Source organism: Eurypyga helias, unplaced genomic scaffold, assembly GCF_000690775.1.
Source record: "Eurypyga helias isolate BGI_N326 unplaced genomic scaffold, ASM69077v1 scaffold32740, whole genome shotgun sequence".
In the NCBI taxonomy this organism is placed as follows: Eukaryota; Metazoa; Chordata; class Aves; order Eurypygiformes; family Eurypygidae; genus Eurypyga; species Eurypyga helias.
Genome location: NW_010228247.1, coordinates 18,927 through 36,724, shown reverse-complemented (window position 1 = coordinate 36,724; position 17,798 = coordinate 18,927). Strand labels below are relative to the sequence as shown.

General features: G+C 40.9%; 1 protein-coding gene across 1 annotated transcript in view; it reads right to left on the bottom strand.

Moving 5' to 3' along the window:
* Nucleotides 1-2,157: 2,157 nt before the first annotated feature.
* The window catches only part of ARMC8 (armadillo repeat containing 8), a 33,394-nt gene continuing 17,753 nt past the window's right edge, over nt 2,158-17,798 (bottom strand). The window contains exons 8-17 of the mRNA XM_010158858.1: nt 16,518-16,600; nt 16,159-16,240; nt 13,588-13,674; nt 11,375-11,467; nt 10,757-10,906; nt 8,913-9,008; nt 6,567-6,662; nt 6,003-6,075; nt 4,667-4,760; nt 2,158-2,793 (exon numbers count right to left, since the gene is read on the bottom strand). Coding sequence (XP_010157160.1) covers nt 2,760-2,793; nt 4,667-4,760; nt 6,003-6,075; nt 6,567-6,662; nt 8,913-9,008; nt 10,757-10,906; nt 11,375-11,467; nt 13,588-13,674; nt 16,159-16,240; nt 16,518-16,600 — 888 coding nt within the window. The 3' untranslated portion in view covers nt 2,158-2,759. The remainder of the gene's footprint in view (nt 2,794-4,666; nt 4,761-6,002; nt 6,076-6,566; nt 6,663-8,912; nt 9,009-10,756; nt 10,907-11,374; nt 11,468-13,587; nt 13,675-16,158; nt 16,241-16,517; nt 16,601-17,798) is intronic.

Sequence of the window (17,798 nt, the reverse complement as noted above, 5' to 3'; positions counted from 1 at the left end):
TGGTTTTCAGAAGAGAAATGGCAGAAGCACAGCAGAAAGCTGGGTGATCTGTGTTATGTCCAGACAAACTCCATACTTGCTGCGGCTCTGCAAGCAACTCTGCAGTTCCCAATACGCTGCTACCTAAAGAAATTTGGTAAAGATCCGGCCAACCAGTCTGTTCCCACTGTGAATCTCAGGCAGTGGCACAGAAAGCTGAGATTTCTCCAGGAAGCTGAGAAAAATCTAGATGTTCTGGTAAAGTTCTTTTTATTTACAGTATTCTTCTTTTTGTACATTCCTATAGCAACATCAAAAATTACTCACAAAGCTTAACTGAATGTAAAAAATGTTCTCATCCAACAGTTCGTCCTGTCACTAGCTGTGGAAATTGTCAGCTGTTGTCATGCAGCAACAAGATTGTCTGAGCATTGGTTTTTAGTTTTTCTGATAGAATTTTAGGAAACCACCTCAAAACACGTACACAGATACTTACCCACCTTTTTTTTTCTGAACACCTTTAGGCACCGAAGTTTCACAGAATCAAACTAAGGTTTGCTTTTAGAAACGTGAGTTGGGGGAGGACAAGGAAAGATATGTAAGAACTTGAGCTCCTAAACACACACAGCAGGAGTGGGAATTTCAAAGTCAGATGCACGCTGTACAGCTCGGCATTTACAATACTCTGCCTCGAACTTCTGCCTCGGTTCAAAAATAGATTTGAGTGAATTGTATAAATGAGAATCATTGCCGAGGTACTGATATTCATCAAGTTCTCACATATTTTTACTTTCCCTTCTGTTCAGCCCACGAAGTCCATCATGACAAATTTGCAGAAGGACATTAAGAAACCGCCAGTCACTTACTGCAATGCCTGGGGAAAAAAGTGTCAGGTGCTCACTTTTATTTGTCTTTCAAGAGTGGAAGAAGTTACATGAAATGTATATATTCTCCTTTGCAACCAAGTGGTAACAGTTTCTGATACATAGCACATTCAAATTCCAGGCCAAACTGTGGTCACATTTTCTGACACAAGTAGTTACCTTGGAAAAAGAAGGCGGCTATCGCCATCTGACCTTCCAATTAGAAATAAAAGATTAAGATACTTATCAAGATTGGTTAGCAAAGTTACAGACCTCTCTTCTTGCTGCAGCCTTCCTGAAGTTCAATGCAACAAAAGCAAGATTTGGTTTAAGACATCGGCTGCAATCTTTACTGTGCCTGTTAGTGCTATGTAAATATAGTGTTTGGAGATTCAGACTATTAAAACCACGGTCTAAACTGAAGTCAGAAAGTAGACACGGGAAGAAAGCAAGAACCCTGAACTGCCTGAAGGAGAGCTCCTTGCTGCCCTCATTTGTTTCTATGTGTATCTGACTGTGAAGCCACTGGGGTCTCATATTCCAGCCTAAGCTTACATCCTTGTCTTCATGTGCACTGGGTTTTTTTCTGCACACTCACAGGCACAATTTCAGGAACTTAGGGACAATCAGGCTTCTGAATGCAGTAAAATCCCATCGCTTATTATCCAGGTATCCTAATTCATGCAAGCGTGTATATCGGCATATATACACAAAATCTGTAGCAACATTACTGAGCTAAAAATCCCACCAAAACCAAACCCCCAATTTTCCCATCCCTTCCCCAACTTAACGCACCTAGCTCATCTTTCGTGGAAGTAATTTGTAAGTCACTTCACTATATCTGGAGGTAAAGGATGCAAAACAAAAGCAATCCCTTAATCACTGCTTGCCAGCTCCTTCTGGTCTCTTGAAAGTCTAACTCCTGCAACATACTGTTCGCTCTACTGATATCAGTGATCAGCAAGTACTTATCACCAGTGAAATAAGCTAATCCTTCAGCAATTATCCAAGCAAGTTCTTGGCTACTAAAGCAACAGCTTATGCCTGCTGATATTGCAGCCACCTGTTCCTTCCCAGAAAAGCCAAGAGTCATGCTAACTCTGAAGTATGAGCTTTTCTTCTGAAAACAAAGAAACCCAAACCAATCTAGTTGACCCATTCCGTGAATCTGAGCATGTCATCAGTACCAGGTGACCCTGTATGGCGGTAAAACACCCTTGGACCTTGTCAGTATAGAATGTGCTGCTTATAATTTGGGGTCTACTGTCTCCCTCTATTTTTTTCCTTAAAGAAGGAAGTATTATGTAAGTTAAGCTGAAGTTCGGAAATGCATATATTTTACTTAAAAACATTCATCTGTTCAAAATTCAAAATAAACTTTATGGGATACAACAGTTTGGTATTTTTAAATAACATTTCAGTCAAACTGTATATAATTCATTGAAGTATTTGTACAGCAAACAACGGTTAACCCTTGAAAACCTGTAGAAAAAGATTTTCACACAAAAAAAAGGAAAAACAAAATCGAGGTATCACCCCCACACACATTCACCCAAGCACGCACTCAAGCACACCCACACACATCCACACACGCAGGCTGCAGCAAAAGCAGAAAATTGTAGGCCCAAAAGGAAAATGATGACTGATTGTTCTTTTTGAAAGTCCAGGTAGCTCAGGAAAAAAAACCTCAAAAAACCAAAACAACCCCCCAAGAGTCCTCTGAGTAAAGAAACTACCTCAAGAAAATTCTCAAGTGCACTGGAGACCTGATCATTTAAACTGTTTCTGCAAAGCAGCTCCCTGCACCTGAGGAAAATGCAGCCCAAGGTGACTTGTGCAAATATAAGGAGTCAGGAACATCTCCTGGTATTCCTTAAGTAGACATGAGGGGTGTCCATAGATTCAATTAGTCTTTGATCATGCAAGATACTGCTGGAGTGCTGTCTTCGCCCTGCAATAAAGGAACAGGCTATTAATTATTGGGGTTTGGCTTTGTAATCAACAGCATTATGTACAAAACTATGCACTGTGCCAGCAAGAGAGGGAGGACAAACAAGCGAGGCAAAAGGATGCCGAGGGGCTGGCTCCTCCAGTTTGGAAGAATCTAGCCCATGGTGCAGAACTGCTCTGCGTGGGCTGTAACCATTTAAGAATCCACCACACATCTAAGAATAAGATGATCTAACCAAGTCTATCAGATGCTCAGCATAAACTGAGCAACTTTCAAGTACAGTGTGGTTTAAGATGTGTGTTGAACTCCATTATCAACACACCTTAAACCCTTAAAAGCAGTAATTGTGAAGAGTAATTACGCTTCTGTAATGCAGATGTACCATGACAAGCAGGTCTTGGAGCTGAGCAATGAAAGAGGTTTCATAACTCAGAGCACACTAGAAGCACGTTAGTCCTGTCAGGAGTACCGTCCCTACCAAAAACATACAATGAGGTGAAAGGGAGAAAAGCAGCAACAGCCAGTGTCATACTGGAATTTATGTAACATGACACTGTGCAACATTTTTGTTAAGAAAAGAACACCTCACAGAAGCCTAGGGTTACAATTTCATTATCACTTCAGCTAATTCAGTGTCTCCTACCACCCGAAGATGGAAGCTTTGCTCTTCTGTTGTCCCCCACGCTTCCCAACCATGTCATCATGGCCTTGACAGACTTTTCCAAGATCTGACACACCTCAGCACCCAGAGGAAGATGATTTACTTTTTCCTTCCAAGTTTCCTGCTACATTCACAAGTTGTATCAGCTCACTGTGGGGGCTGATGAGGCAGAGTTGGGATAGGGTCAACAGTGAGAACAGGTGGCCAGAGAAACAGGAGGGACAGTGACTCGCAACAGTGCTAAGAACAACCAGCTCTTAAACCATGGCTTAAGTGTTGCCAAGCAAGGCCTGTTTACCAGAAAGTAATTTTACCAGTGTAAGTTTTATTTCTATTTCTCGCTGTCTAAAAAACCTGTTCAGCTTTTCAATATGTAGGCCCACAGAAAATTATGGATGTTTGTATGTTCCTGATTATCACTTTCCATACTGACAATTTAGCATAGACTTTAAACAGAGAAGTCCTAACTTAATTAGAAAGATGTCTAACAACACTGAAAAATCTTTCATAAAAACAAGAAACCCAAATTTCATTCATTTTAAAACACTGCACAGTTCTGAGCTGTGTTGTCTGTGTATGAACTCCTCCAAAAAATCAGATCATCTCCTGTAGCTCATCAAAGAAATATGGGTTGCTACTAACTGTAGGTGGGATAATCGCAAAAAGACAACATAAAAAATCAGAAACTGTCACTACCTGCTAGTTATACGTGTTTGTGAAGAATCTAGATGAGCTGTGTAGATACCATAATATGAGTAGCAGAACAGGTATGTGAAAAGTTACTGTCAAGCTTAATTAGTTTAAAAGAACTTAATCGAGATGAACAACAGTGGTGATCCTGTATTATCTTCTTAATTTATAGTCCTATGAGATGATTTACCATTGTTCCTTTCCTCTGGAAATTTGTTAGTAGTCTGAGGTTCACACAAATACTTGTGTATCAGTGAGATTTCGGAGAGGACCCTCCACTGCTTTAGAAGATCTTCAGTATAGATATTTTATGTTATTAAGAACTTTGTAAAATTTGTTACTCCTCAGCAATACAAACCATGCTCTTTAGATAACAATTTCTCTCTACACCCTAAAATGCAGTGGGGCGACAGACAGTTTTTCTGGGGAATTTTTCCACAAAAGATTTCAAAAATGATACTTTTAAAATAAAAAGCAAAGCTTTCCCTCTAATTGTCTTTCTGGATTTTTCTTTATACTCACTTGTCACACAGATTTGGATCCGATGACTGACTCAATTTATGTAGAATATCTACTATTCCCATGTCTCGTAGTTTATCCTGGCGTTCTTGAGAACCTACAACAGTAAGTCACAGCAAAAATAAACATCCGCAGAACAGAGAAAGGAGCAGTAGCAAAATCAGGCTTAAAGGAGGGGTATGGCACACAGTTCAGCTAGAACACAGCAATGAAAAAAATCCCTCAGTTGTGGCTACTTCCCAAGGGAGTTCTAGCTTCTTTCTCTGTACTCTGTGTGCATCTGTGTGAAGAAAAGAAAATCCTGAAGGCAAAAATCTGAATACATTTTATCCTACAGCAAGAAGGCTGACTTAGCTAGCTTATTCTCTCCAATTTGGATGCAAGAAACTTTTAACTGGAGGTGTGGTTTTGAGCGTGGCTTGTAGCCCTGTACAACGCCAGTATAATGAGCAGAAAGCCACCAGGAGCTTAGCCACACGTCACACACTGAAGGAAGTTCCGTGTGGACTAAGTTACACAGAAGGGAAAAAACCCCAACCCATATCCAAGTAGAGACACTGTTTTCTTTGCTGAAGAGCAGCATGGTCAACCTGAGGGTCTGTAAATCATCTATCTAAGAAAGTCTGCCTCCCAGCCCCACCACTCTGCAAAGCACACCACCTCCCACCACTCCTTTCCTTGCCATTTCTGCCAGCTCCACACTGCTGCCTCCACCTGCCCTCTCCACCCCTCAACACAAACACACCCATTTTTCTGTGCAACATTCTTCAGCTCCCTCCTGGTTACCTTCCACTGTTCCTGGCCATGACTTCTTACTGAATGCCTTCCCCATTCCTCCCAGTTCCACCCACAAGTCCTTTGGCTGGTTTCAGAGCTTCACTGCCCAGTACATTCAAGCCATCCATACTGGGAAGAATTTCTTTGCAACAAATCCCCTTTCTGATTCATTTACCCTCTCCAGTAAACCTGCTCCCTCCAACAATGAGTTTCCACAAGCTTCTAAATACTGGGAAGCTCTCTTACCGGGATTCTCTTTCACTCCAATTGTTTTCAGGTTTTACAGAAACGCTACAGGTGGAAACCTCCCACTGTGTCACTCTCATCAACTCCTATTTATTGACACTCCCATGTCTCCTCTTCCTGCCCCAAAACATCTCTCTACAGTTCCTCAATGTCCTCCTGACCACTCTCACTTACTCCACACTACACCTATAACGATCTCTCCCTTTAATCTTTGGACCCTGCTGTGCTGTGCACTTCAAATATTGATTACTATGCAAAATCAGCCTTTTGATCAGGATAGTAACTTGTCTATACACTAATAATGAGGCTTTCTTACCTTCTTCTTCATTCCATATGAGATTAGATATACAGAACATGGCAGCAAGCTGAAGTTTAGCATTTGAATGACTCTAAATAAAGAAAAATAGTCTCAAGTTTAGAAAAAGAAATTCAGAAATTCTCAGGCTTACATTTTGGCATTCATTCTGTAATAAATAATGAGGCAAAGCTGGGACTGATTCTTACCTATAACTAACTTCTCTCAAAGGCAGCGCCACATCATAAGGCACTTGAGTAGCATTCCACAACTTTCTTCCAAATAGTTATTGAGATCTACAGTCAGGCCTTTTCCAAGATCATGAAAAGTTTTCCATGCAGATCTGTTACAGGTATTGCTTAAAGCACTGTAGCATTCTCACGGGAAATAACCACTAGATTTTCCTTTTGATCAGCTCCTCAATACACCTCTACCACATAGAACTGCACTACGTGATTTCTTAAACACAACTGGGTACGTGCAAGTTAAGTGCATGATACTAATTCACACAACAAAATGCTGAAGTACCCTCTTCTCATTCCTGCAAAGGACAAACTTAAAACCTTCACGAGAAATTCCCCATACCATGTAGTATTTGATTTTCTGCAGGATGTCATCATTGGTCATAATCAGTTCTTTTGCTGTCGTTCCATCTGCTATATTGGCAAGTATGCATAATGTCTGAAAGAGAAAAACATGTAATTTGGCCACAGATTATATCCCGCGATTTACACAGTTTGCCTGACAGCTTTAAACTTGTGACAAACAATTTCTTTAATTAGTTTTAATATCTTTAATCTGGTGCTTCCAGCTTGCTTACATCTGGGGCCAATGCCAGAGTTAACAGCTGTGGATGAACAGCCCTGGCAAAACACAGTCATTGCCATTTTAGAAAAAAACCCTAACATTCATTAACATTTTACTCACTGAAATGAATTAAGTCTCTCATGGAAATATGCAGTATATAGAAAAGATTAAAGACACTGGAAAATAAAGCAGTCTATTCTGTATCAGTGGCTAGGGAAAAAAAAGCCACAGAACAAAACCAACACCAAACATACATATCCATCTAGTTTTTCAGGACAGAAAAAGGAAACACAGAAGCTTATCTGCTGATCTAGCAGAGTAATTTGTTTTCAACAAGTCTAATCACATCTCTTAGCTGCAGAGACAACTCAGACTATTAATGCATCTGGTTATTCCTGGCAAATTTGAGAAGCCATCCTGCAGAATAACCTTCAGCATCTAAGGCCCATGTTGGCACTACACACACAGCATTAAGGCTTGCACAGGCAGCTTCCCTGCTTCTCAGGAGGCACCGGGAGATGTTCTACAAGTTCTTTCCCAAAGAGCCGTGGAAGAACTTAACCATCTTCTCTGGATACACAGGGGTAACCACAGGAGGACACTGGAGAATGATCAGCACTTGGACGATGCCTGTGTCTAAGCTGCACCGCGTTCATGTCAGCAGTTGTAGAGATTTACTACCTCCAAGCTGTGAATTACACACTGATGAGCCAGTCAGTGACAGAGATAAGCACTGTTCTGCTAGAAGCATGGGGCTCTTGTGTGCAGATAGGCAGTACTGGATGAATGACTTGGTTCTGAAACAAAAGCAAGCTGCTGATCACGCCACAGCGACAAGGAAAATGCTCTGTATACATGGGTCCCAAACCCTAAAGGCTATATTCAACCCTAGTCTACTAGCCCTTTCCAAGAGTCTCCCTCAGATACACCAATTCTCCTCAAAAATAATTCTGAGACGCCTGGAAAGGTAAATAAGCTATTGCAATGAAGGCCAGTCCTGTCGCTAGACATTTATCAGGAAGAGCTACTTAGAAACACAACTTGTTAATCCTCAGCTGTTTCACAACCATGGTATCACTAAACTTGCTATCTCTATTGAGAGGCTTTGGGGGTATTTTTGCTAACTTTACACTTAAACAGCCATAAAAGGCCTGCTTGCCTTCAGCCCATTCTTCACTGAGCAGAGATTTAGACCAGTCGGGATTTAGCCATATTTTTACACTCATTTGCCATGCTGTTTTCTACCAATATCCACCCTAAGCCAAAGCAGTCCTCTGGAATCTCCCACAGCCTTTTCCTGCCCTCATTCATCACCACATGCCCTGTACAAGGAAGAAACAGGTTCTCCAATTGACTATCTTGTCTGTCCCAGGACTTAATCAGCCAAATTCTGCTCCTCTACCCTTTCACCTTTGCTTTTAGCATTCCCACAGCAGGTACCCAGTACGCTGGCCCCCTGATGCTGCCACCAAGACAGGGATACTTTCCCCTGCTGCCCATTCTCCTCTTTCCTTCTCCCTTTCCTCTTGCATATTGTTTTTCTTAAGTTTTAATTTGCCAGGGCATATCCCTCCCCACTTTTTCCCAGGCTACACCAGCATACTCTTTTCCCTGCTAGTGACTCTCCTCCTCTAATCGCTCTGGCTCCTGCGGGCACCCAGGAACAGCAGAGTTCCCACATCTCCCCCAGAACCTGCAGTACTGCCAGCAAGGCAGGTGACAACAGTATTCCTCATTGCTGGCTGTTCTAGGAACAAATAACCATGATGCTCTCCCTAGTGTGAAATTCTGGCTTGTCTCACCTCCCTAGTTCCTACTGTCCTCTTTCTGCCACACAATTGCCTTAAATCTAATTCTTCTGCTCTCACATGCAGTGCCCTCATCTTTACCAAACCTGCATTTAAAAAAAACCCCATTCTGAATCCAATTCAAACACATATGTAATAATCCATTAGGAAAAAGAGCACACTTGTAGATAATACAAGTTATTCACCTGACAGATCTCACCAAATATTCACAGCACATCATAATCCCAAACAAGAATCACGTGTTGAGAAGAGTAAGCATTCTTAGCTGTTTCTTAAATTTTATTCTGCCAAGACAACATGAAAAAAAAAGAAGTACCTGCTCTTTGACTTCTATATTGTGCTCCCCTTCCAGAATGAGGGTCACTGCTTGCATGATTTGCTTCCCATGAGTGCTCATTATATGGTCTATGTGCTGCCAAAGCAATGACAAAATACGATCAGCGTAACTTTTCAGACAAAGAAGGGGCATTCCTACTTGAATTTCTCTAAGCGAAGAGTAGCAACACTGCACAAAGACTCTAGCTCCTAGCAAGGTCTCCCCAAACCAAGAACTTAGCATAAAAACACTTCATAATTTTCCTCTTCATTTGAAGCCTGGTCTTGTTTGAGAGAGCACGATATGGGCCTTGGTTCTGATTTCACTGTCATCTGTGGAAGAGACACTGGTTTCCCAGTTGCACGGAGGCCAGTCTGAAGACTGAATCCTGCTGGACCCAAGCTCTAAGTATGATGCTGCAGTTAGAAAGAACCCCTTCTGTCCCCTAACAGGGGGATATCAGACAGGGACAAGAAAACTGAGGTTTCTTATCTGGTATTTTCTATGCTTACTGGAACACTGACCAGGTCCAATATCCACATTTCAACAGTCAGAGGATTCAGAGAAATAAGCCATACACATTACTTATCACCTAGGAAAGTTGTCTCAAGTTAAGAGACTTACAGGTAAAAGGACATCTGATCACAGACTAGAACACCTACATTAGAATTAAATTGATCACTGAAAGTAACAGAGAAAGATAAAGCTAGATTTACTGGATTAACTGATACCAAAACTCGAGTGACAGCAAACCAGAGATTACCAGCACGTGGCACACTACGGATTTTTTAAGACGTTAGGGATTCTTCTTAAAACTGCTAACAACAAGATTCATTTGAAAGCCGCCAGATGGGTTATTCTGGAGTGAGTTTTGGGTAGAGAATGAGAATGGTTGGTTCTGGCTCTAAAACATACTACAGCAAGTAGGTGAGGCTGGGACGTAGTTTCAGATGAAGAACACCTTAAGTGATAATGAGACTCTGCCGGCAGAGCTCCGGGTGAATTTAATGAATGACTGATTATTAAATATCTTTTCACATTAAGACAGAGCTAATTTTCTATGAAGCTTATTGAGACTCAACGAGTACAAATATCAGAAGATTTTTTGCAGTGACCTTTTTATGGTAGAAACACAATACGTGATAAATGCACAGTAGAGGCTTCGTGGTTTTTTTCCCCCACAAAAATGTTGGCTTGCCAAATGTTTGCTGCATGTTTTCCCTCTGTTCTTCACAGGGGATTACCCCTTTCTTTTCCTCCACCAATATCTCTTTCTCCCTGTCAAAAACAATTCATGGGCTTACATTTTCAAACCATTTTATTTCAGTGTGTCAAATGAACGTATGCATTTTGTAGGTGCACAGTCCCACAGTCAAATTCAAAAAGCCAGTACTATTTATATAGTTGGATAAGAACAGAAATATTTCAGGTGTCAAGAAAGAAACACAGGTATCCTTAAGATATGTAGCTCCACACATTGACTCAACAGTGCAACCCTTTTACTCTTGTTCTGGACAACTTTCACAGAAAGACTCTTAGGAAAAGAGTTTTGCTGAAAGCTACACACAATGGAATTGAACAGCAAATGCAACAGTCTAGCTCTGCATTTGATAACTACGACGTTTCAGTGGATGTAGAGAATTCTTTGAAATGTTTTCTTACACTGACGTGTACATGGGATTTATCCACTATCTGTAACCAAAAGACCTCAGTTTTAGCAAGATATCAAATATCAATCTTAAACAGAAAAATGTAGTCTTACAAAAAAGATTAAGACTGAATTTGTATTGTCTGCATGTTTGATCAGCTTTCAGAGAAGAAGGTCTGTTTGCAGCTCTACTTACCGGGCGAGTAGACAGAAGATTCCTGAGCAGGCCCAAAGTTTTCATTAGAACATTTACATCGGAATCAGAAAGCAACTGGAATAACTGCTCTGTACTCAGACCTCGTAAGATGTCTGATTTGATCTTCTGTTCCGCTTGAAATGCCATATTCTGAAAGAGAGAGAAGTTCTTTGCTTGGTTTTTTTACCTTAAATGTGAGCTTTCACTCTTTCAGTAGACTATTACCTGCAAGCCTATATCCTTGCTAAAATTGATCTTGCAAGGCTTAAAATTTATGAGGAACTGCTGCACAGCAAATTAAATTTTCACACAGTCTTGCAGCTAACCTGGTTATTACCTGCTTTTATTTGTCCCCTGGCACACTACCGACACTAATTAACTGTTTCCCTGAATGATCCTGGCAACCAAACCGGCATCAAAATTGAAGAGTTTATTTTATGGACTAATTGATGAAGGGTTCCAGGCTGACACTATTTTCCTGCTGTAGTTAGGTGGAAAGACAAGCCAGATTTCAGCTGTGTTATTTTTAATAACAACTGATGAGTTCTTTAAGTTACATTCACAAATTTTTTAAGAAGCAAAATCACAAGTGGTATTTCATCCGTGTGTTCTGCTTACCATTAAAGCCCAAATGCCATTCACTCGCAAGGCAAGATTTTCACTCTGTGTTAAACTACATAGAAGTTCTATGGCTCCTGATTCTAAAATAGGCTAAAATGAAGAGAAGAAAAAAAGAATCTTTAAAACACTACTTAAGAGTCATTAGACATATATACAAATGTAAATACAATACACGTTTACATCATGTCCGGTCCACTCACAAGAAGTGGCCAAGCCATACCCTATATCCACGAGCATTAAAACGTAGGTTGTTATGAAAAAAACTCAGGTCAAGATGGTTTTATTCTCTATGTGTATCCGTGTATGTGTACACATGTATATACATAGCCATACACATGTGTGCATATGTGTGTATATATACATACACACACACACACATATACTGCTGTGACACTACAGACACATCTGCCACACTCACACAAGCAAATGGGTTTTCCCCAACAACATTCACCTTGGGACTGCTCTCCAAGAAGTCTTCCCTGAGCAATCACATCTTTTCGGGTATCAACTGGGACATATGTGGCTGTTCAAAGGAGTTAAGGACCAAATAAAGCTACTTGATATCTTTCTTGATATTTAAACTTTGCGTTTAGCAATCAGGCCAAACTAAAACATTACAGAAAAACTTTAGCATAACAAAGAAAATTAGAAAGTGTTCTTGATTATCACATTGAAGTGCAAAGCCTTGTAGTATCATCATCTTTAAATGACAGGAAAAATATCAATGCATGCACCTTTTCCTTCAAACTGATTAACGTAATGAAAATTAAGTTGGAAACAATCACTTTCAACCTGAACCGAATTTGAAGTACTAGTTTTATTCATGACCTGGAGACCTCATGCCCCTAAAAGGGTTCATCCAACGAGTTATGCTACTCTAGTTTGTAAGGTGTTCCTTTCTTCCAGAATTTACTGCTTCAAAAGCAGCAAATAACTGAACATATCTGAGTTTTTGTGAAGTTGTGTCAGTTTTAACCTGCTTAAGAGCTTAATTCATCAGAAAACATGTGGAAAAAGCTGCCCTTTGTAGGAACAGGCTTGTCTCCCTGAACAGCAGCAAGACTGTAACAGAGACAGGCAGCAGGACTTTCTGCCATGGTTCACCTGGTCCCAGACACTTCTGCACCACAATACGCTGCCAGCTATTTGCCATGGGCCCAGTAGCTGGCTGGCTCCTAGGGACTTCTCCACAGCCACAGCAGATGGGAGACCTTCCAAAACTGGAGCTGACTCAGCTCTTTTACAGGTAAAACAGATCCACTTTGGCTTTGTTCACTTAAATGACTGGCAGTTTACATACCATTTGCATAATATGCAGAAAAAAAGGATGATATATCAAATAGATCTGATAACTTATGGATGCTTTCAAATCTAACATTTTAAATATTCTTTCATTTTGCATAAGCAGTATTTTCTTCTGGCAATGTTTTTTACATGAACCATGTGTCCCAGTAGAAAACTTGGTATTTCAACCCAATTTGAAGTGGAAGCACTATGCTGAGTGTGACCTGCAGTATGAACAAGAAAGCCCATAGGACGCCGAACTGTGCTTGGCGCTATTTCAGTTAATTTTCTGCCTCAGACATGACTAAACCCACCCAAATCAACTGACCAAAACAAGGTAATCCAAAGTGCTCTACAGAAGCCCACATACACCATGATCTTGCAAATGTTTTCTGTAATTAAGAGATGCGTAAGATTTAGGGAATTGCCCCAGTGCTATGAAACATTAATACATATGTATGATCTGCATGAAATACAGACAGTGCAAAACTCAAGAACACATAGCCTGTATCGTTCATTCAAGAACAAAAACCACAAGACTCAGCTATGCCGGGATTTTCAAGATTACAGAAGTAATTCTCTACGGCAATGGATCATATTGCTAATTATCAATTTGTTTTCATCTTACTTATGATTTTTTTTGGATAACAGTGTTTCCTAAGTAAAACAACTCCAAAAACTGATGTCTACTTCCTTTCTTTAGAGACTACATTTAACTATTCAACCATATTTAACTGTGACAGCATTGTAAACGGATGATTTTTTTTTCATTTACAGGCTATCAGTGATACAGCCTGCCTAACATTACAGCTCTGTAATGCTTCACAAGCAGTGGCTACCAATTAAGATAACCTTCATGCTCACTGAACCATTGTATAATGTAACTTTTGTCTTTTACCTCTTCCTACTCCTGGGTAAATACTAACCTCCTTGCTTGGAGAGAATTCCAGAAGAAGATTGCATAGCGTGGAAGATGCTACTACAAGAATTTCATTTGGAGCATTCTGTAAAACCTGCAGTCACAAAGGGGAGAGTGAGGAATCTTCGTTAACTAGTACAATAAGGAAGCGATCATTTTGAAATGGAATACCTGTAATTCTTCTGCACTTTAGTATTTCATACTTTAGAAGATGTTTTGATGCTAGCAGGGCAGACCCAGACAGGGCTCGTTCAACTCAATGGGATGATAAACGTTACATGACAAACTGGTGCAACACAACGTTATTTCATAGAAGCCAGGTCTGAGAGCTTTCAGGTCCAATTTAATAGAAATAAGTGGGAACAGATCCCCATCCTGCAAAGATTGCAAGTGCTGGTGGTTGTAATGCAGCTCTGCAGCCATTCTCTCAACAGAGAGCAGGCTGCGTGCTGCAGCGCACCACTGTGCCATGGTTTACAGAAAAGCAGAGGAAGCTCCAGGAGGAACCTCCTCAACACTTCTGCACCTTGTGCAATGAGCAACACAGCAAATTTACTCATGACCACCCTTTCACAAAAGCAAGTAGCCTGGAACAAGTTATACTCTCCCTTACCTGTGTCTGGATCTGGTCCAGCAGGACCACTGATGTCTGGTCCAGCACGACCACTATACACCATTCTTAAACAGGGCATCTCCCTTGCATGTTCTGAGAAAACTCAGTGAGAAATAGGCATGGAGGATACAACTGCTCCTCCAGCAAAGAAAGGGGGAACGGAGGGGTTATTCTGTACCACCTTTTGTTTCAGAGCAGCAAGCAAACTGCAAACATTAACAATTACTGCATTTACAGCAGCTTGCACTGAAGTACACATACCTAAGTCCTACATCGTTCTTACACAGCTACATATATTAGGGGAGAGAGAAATGATGTATGTAGCTGCTATTAATCTACACTGAAAATTAATTTATCTCTATTTAATATTACTTTTCCTTTTCTATTAATTCTTGACATTTTGGAATGAACATACAGCTTTTTTTAATACAAATCAAAATGAACAACTGCCCGCAGCTGCATCTACACCGAAGTCCAACATACACATTTGTGCTTTTTCACATGGCTCTCCTTTATGCTAACTGTGCTTCTTTAAAAAGCCCTGCCTGTTTTCTAGTTTACGTTTATAAAGATTTGATGATTTCACATTTGGCCTTTCACAAACTCTTAAAATATTCAAGCCAAGGCACTTCAGGTGACGAACATGTGTCCCCAGTCACGGGATTATTACGCTATAGTGATAGCAAAAACTTGCGGGATCAACTCTCCCCTGACCTCCCAATAAAACTAATGAATCAGACACCCATGGATTAGTAGCACAATTCACACACCCAATTCAAGGATGAATGCTTAACTTGTCATAAGTGCATATATTGCCAGAAAATAATTTCTGCATTGTTTCTATCATGAAACCGTAGAAAAAAGTAGGCCCATAATTTAGGGCTTCTAATTCATGCAAGCAACAGAAAAGGCCACGAAAATTTTTTTTGTTTGCAGCCAGGCCACAGTGTAGTGTAACTAGTACCTCAAGTTTTCTCGAGTCAGTAACTCGTGAGAATTAGAATGTAAGCAGAACGTAGAAAGTCAGGCCTGAACACAATGTCACTCAGTAGTAGGTCCAACAGGCATCTTCCTTGTCTTGAAATATCACTAGAAACAACTGAAGGAACTCTTGATCCTTTACTTCCTTCCAGGCTCTTGGGTGAAGCTTTGGACACTCAGCTCACACAGCTGCCTTGTTACCAGGCTCTTCAATTCATTTTTGCCAACCCCACTTTCTCTAGCCCAGCTGTTTTATTTTTTAATAGAATCAAGCTCACTTCAGGGGATTCAAGAGAATCCCCCTCCCAAGAGGGGAGTCTCAGGGATGTCTGTACTGCCCAAGCTTTCAGGCTTCTTGCTGGCAGACTTAGCCTGTTCCCCATTTTCAAGGTCTAAAATATGTTGTAACTGAGAAACTGTCTATTTATCTGCACTTAATGACAGTCACATTTCAGGATGAGAGATGATATATACACCTTACACACTGATTAAATTTAATCATGTGGATAATTACATTGTATTAAAATGTGTCTTTTTAAAGGTCTTGCTGAGTTCTTTACCTTCAGTTTTAGAACCTGCAATGAGATCTAGAAGGTAGAGAATTATAGGGGAAAATGCAGATCTAAATTCTATTGTAGGGCTTATACACCAAGTCTGAACTATGCCATCTAGTCTGAGCTTCAAATTAAGGGAGATAGCGACCTCCTAGTGCCCTACACAAACATTAGGAATAACTCAGCCTCAATCACTGATCACTTAAAAAGAGGAAAAAAAAACCGCAATGAAAACCCAGCCGTGGACCTCTTTGCTATTGCTTGGTTTTTGTTGATTTACAACTCTTCTAGGAGAGGGTCATGGAATTTTGATTTCCATGTAATTTTTATTATACTTATACAGAAAGGCATGCAAATTGACCAAACACCTTATCTTCCTTTCATGGAACAGAACACTTCAGTAGTTGACTCTTGACTTGTCATTACTTACCTTCATTAAAGGCTTCCATACAGCATGATCCTGAAAACTTGTCCTGAGCTGCTGTACAGAACGGGACAAACTGTGCAAACATCTATAACAGAAAAGAAACCTCCACTGTGAGACATATACACTCAAACATAGACTACTGTAATCTACACATTGCTTCTACACAAAGATTCAGCTTAGAATTGGTAAGTAGCAGCCTGAAATAGCAAAAAAAAGAACTGAGGATAACTTCCCCCTGCCACTCCTAACATTTTCCAACAGATTACAGATTACTTTTTGAGAAATTAGTGGAAATTCTAAAAAGTGCAGCATCAGACTTTGACGAGACAAAAGTATTTGCATGAATCAGAAAAGCCTCCTACCTGACTGCAGCTAATCGCACCTTGATACTAGACTCAGACAAGCCATTAACAATACGGTCCATCATATTTTCAGTCTCAATGATCTGGAGCAAAAAGGAATTCATGTTATATAAATAAAATAATACAAGCATTTATGGGTTGTTGAGTTTTTGTCTGCAACATTTAAAATACTGCATATAACAACTGTAGCTAAAAAAACAGCAAGCCACATTCTCTTCCCCAATTAAGTGGAAAGTAGTGTGTATCTGAGTCAGAAATCATAGAATAGAACCATAGAATGGTTTGGGTTGGAAGGGACCTTACAGACCATACAGACCTTACAGACAGGCAGGGACACCTTCAACTAGACCAGGTTGCTCAATGCCTCGTCCAGCCTGGCCTTGAACACTTCCAGGGATGGAGCATCCACAGCTTCTCTGGGCAACCTGTTCCAGTGCCTTACCACCCTCTCCGGGAAGAAATTCTTCCTGGTATCTAATGTAAACCTTCCCACTTTCAATTTAAACCCGTTACCCCTTGTCCTGTCACTACAGGCCCTTGTAAAAAGTCCCCCCCAGCTTCCCTGTAGGCCCTTCAGGTACTGGAAGGCTGCCATGAGGTCTCCTTGGAGCCTTCTCTTCTCCAGGCTGAGCAAGTCCAACTCTCTCAGCCTTTCATCATAGCAGAGGGGCTCCAGTTCTCTGAGCATGTCCACGGCCTCCTCTGGACTCACTCCAACCAGTCTATATCCTTCTGATATTGAGGGCTCCACAGCTGGACGCAGCACTCCAGGTGGGGTCTCACGAGAGCAGAGTACAGGAGCAGAATCTCCTCCCTCGACCTGGTGGCCTTGCTTCTCTGGATACAGCCCAGGATACGGTTGGCTTTCTGGGCTGCCAGCGCACACTGCCGGCTCATGTTCAACTTTTCGTCCACCAGTACCCCAAGTCCTTCTCCTCACGGCTGCTTTCTATCCACTCTCCACCCAGCCTGTATTTGTGCTGGGATTGCCCCGACCCATGTGCAGGACCTTGCACTTGGCCTTGTTAAACTCCATGAGTTTGGCAGTGGCCCACCTCTGCAGCCTGTCCAGGTCCCTCTGGATGACATCCCTTCATTCTATGCTCCACTACTACTTTCAAAATTATTTTAATAATTATCAAGGAATAAGAGGGCTATATATGCACATATGAATTACCCTTAATGTCATCTCAAAACAAAAGAGCATGTGTGAGCACAAAGAATATATCCAACTACAGATTAGAGACACGTTGAGGAGCTATCTGGAAAGAATACATTGTA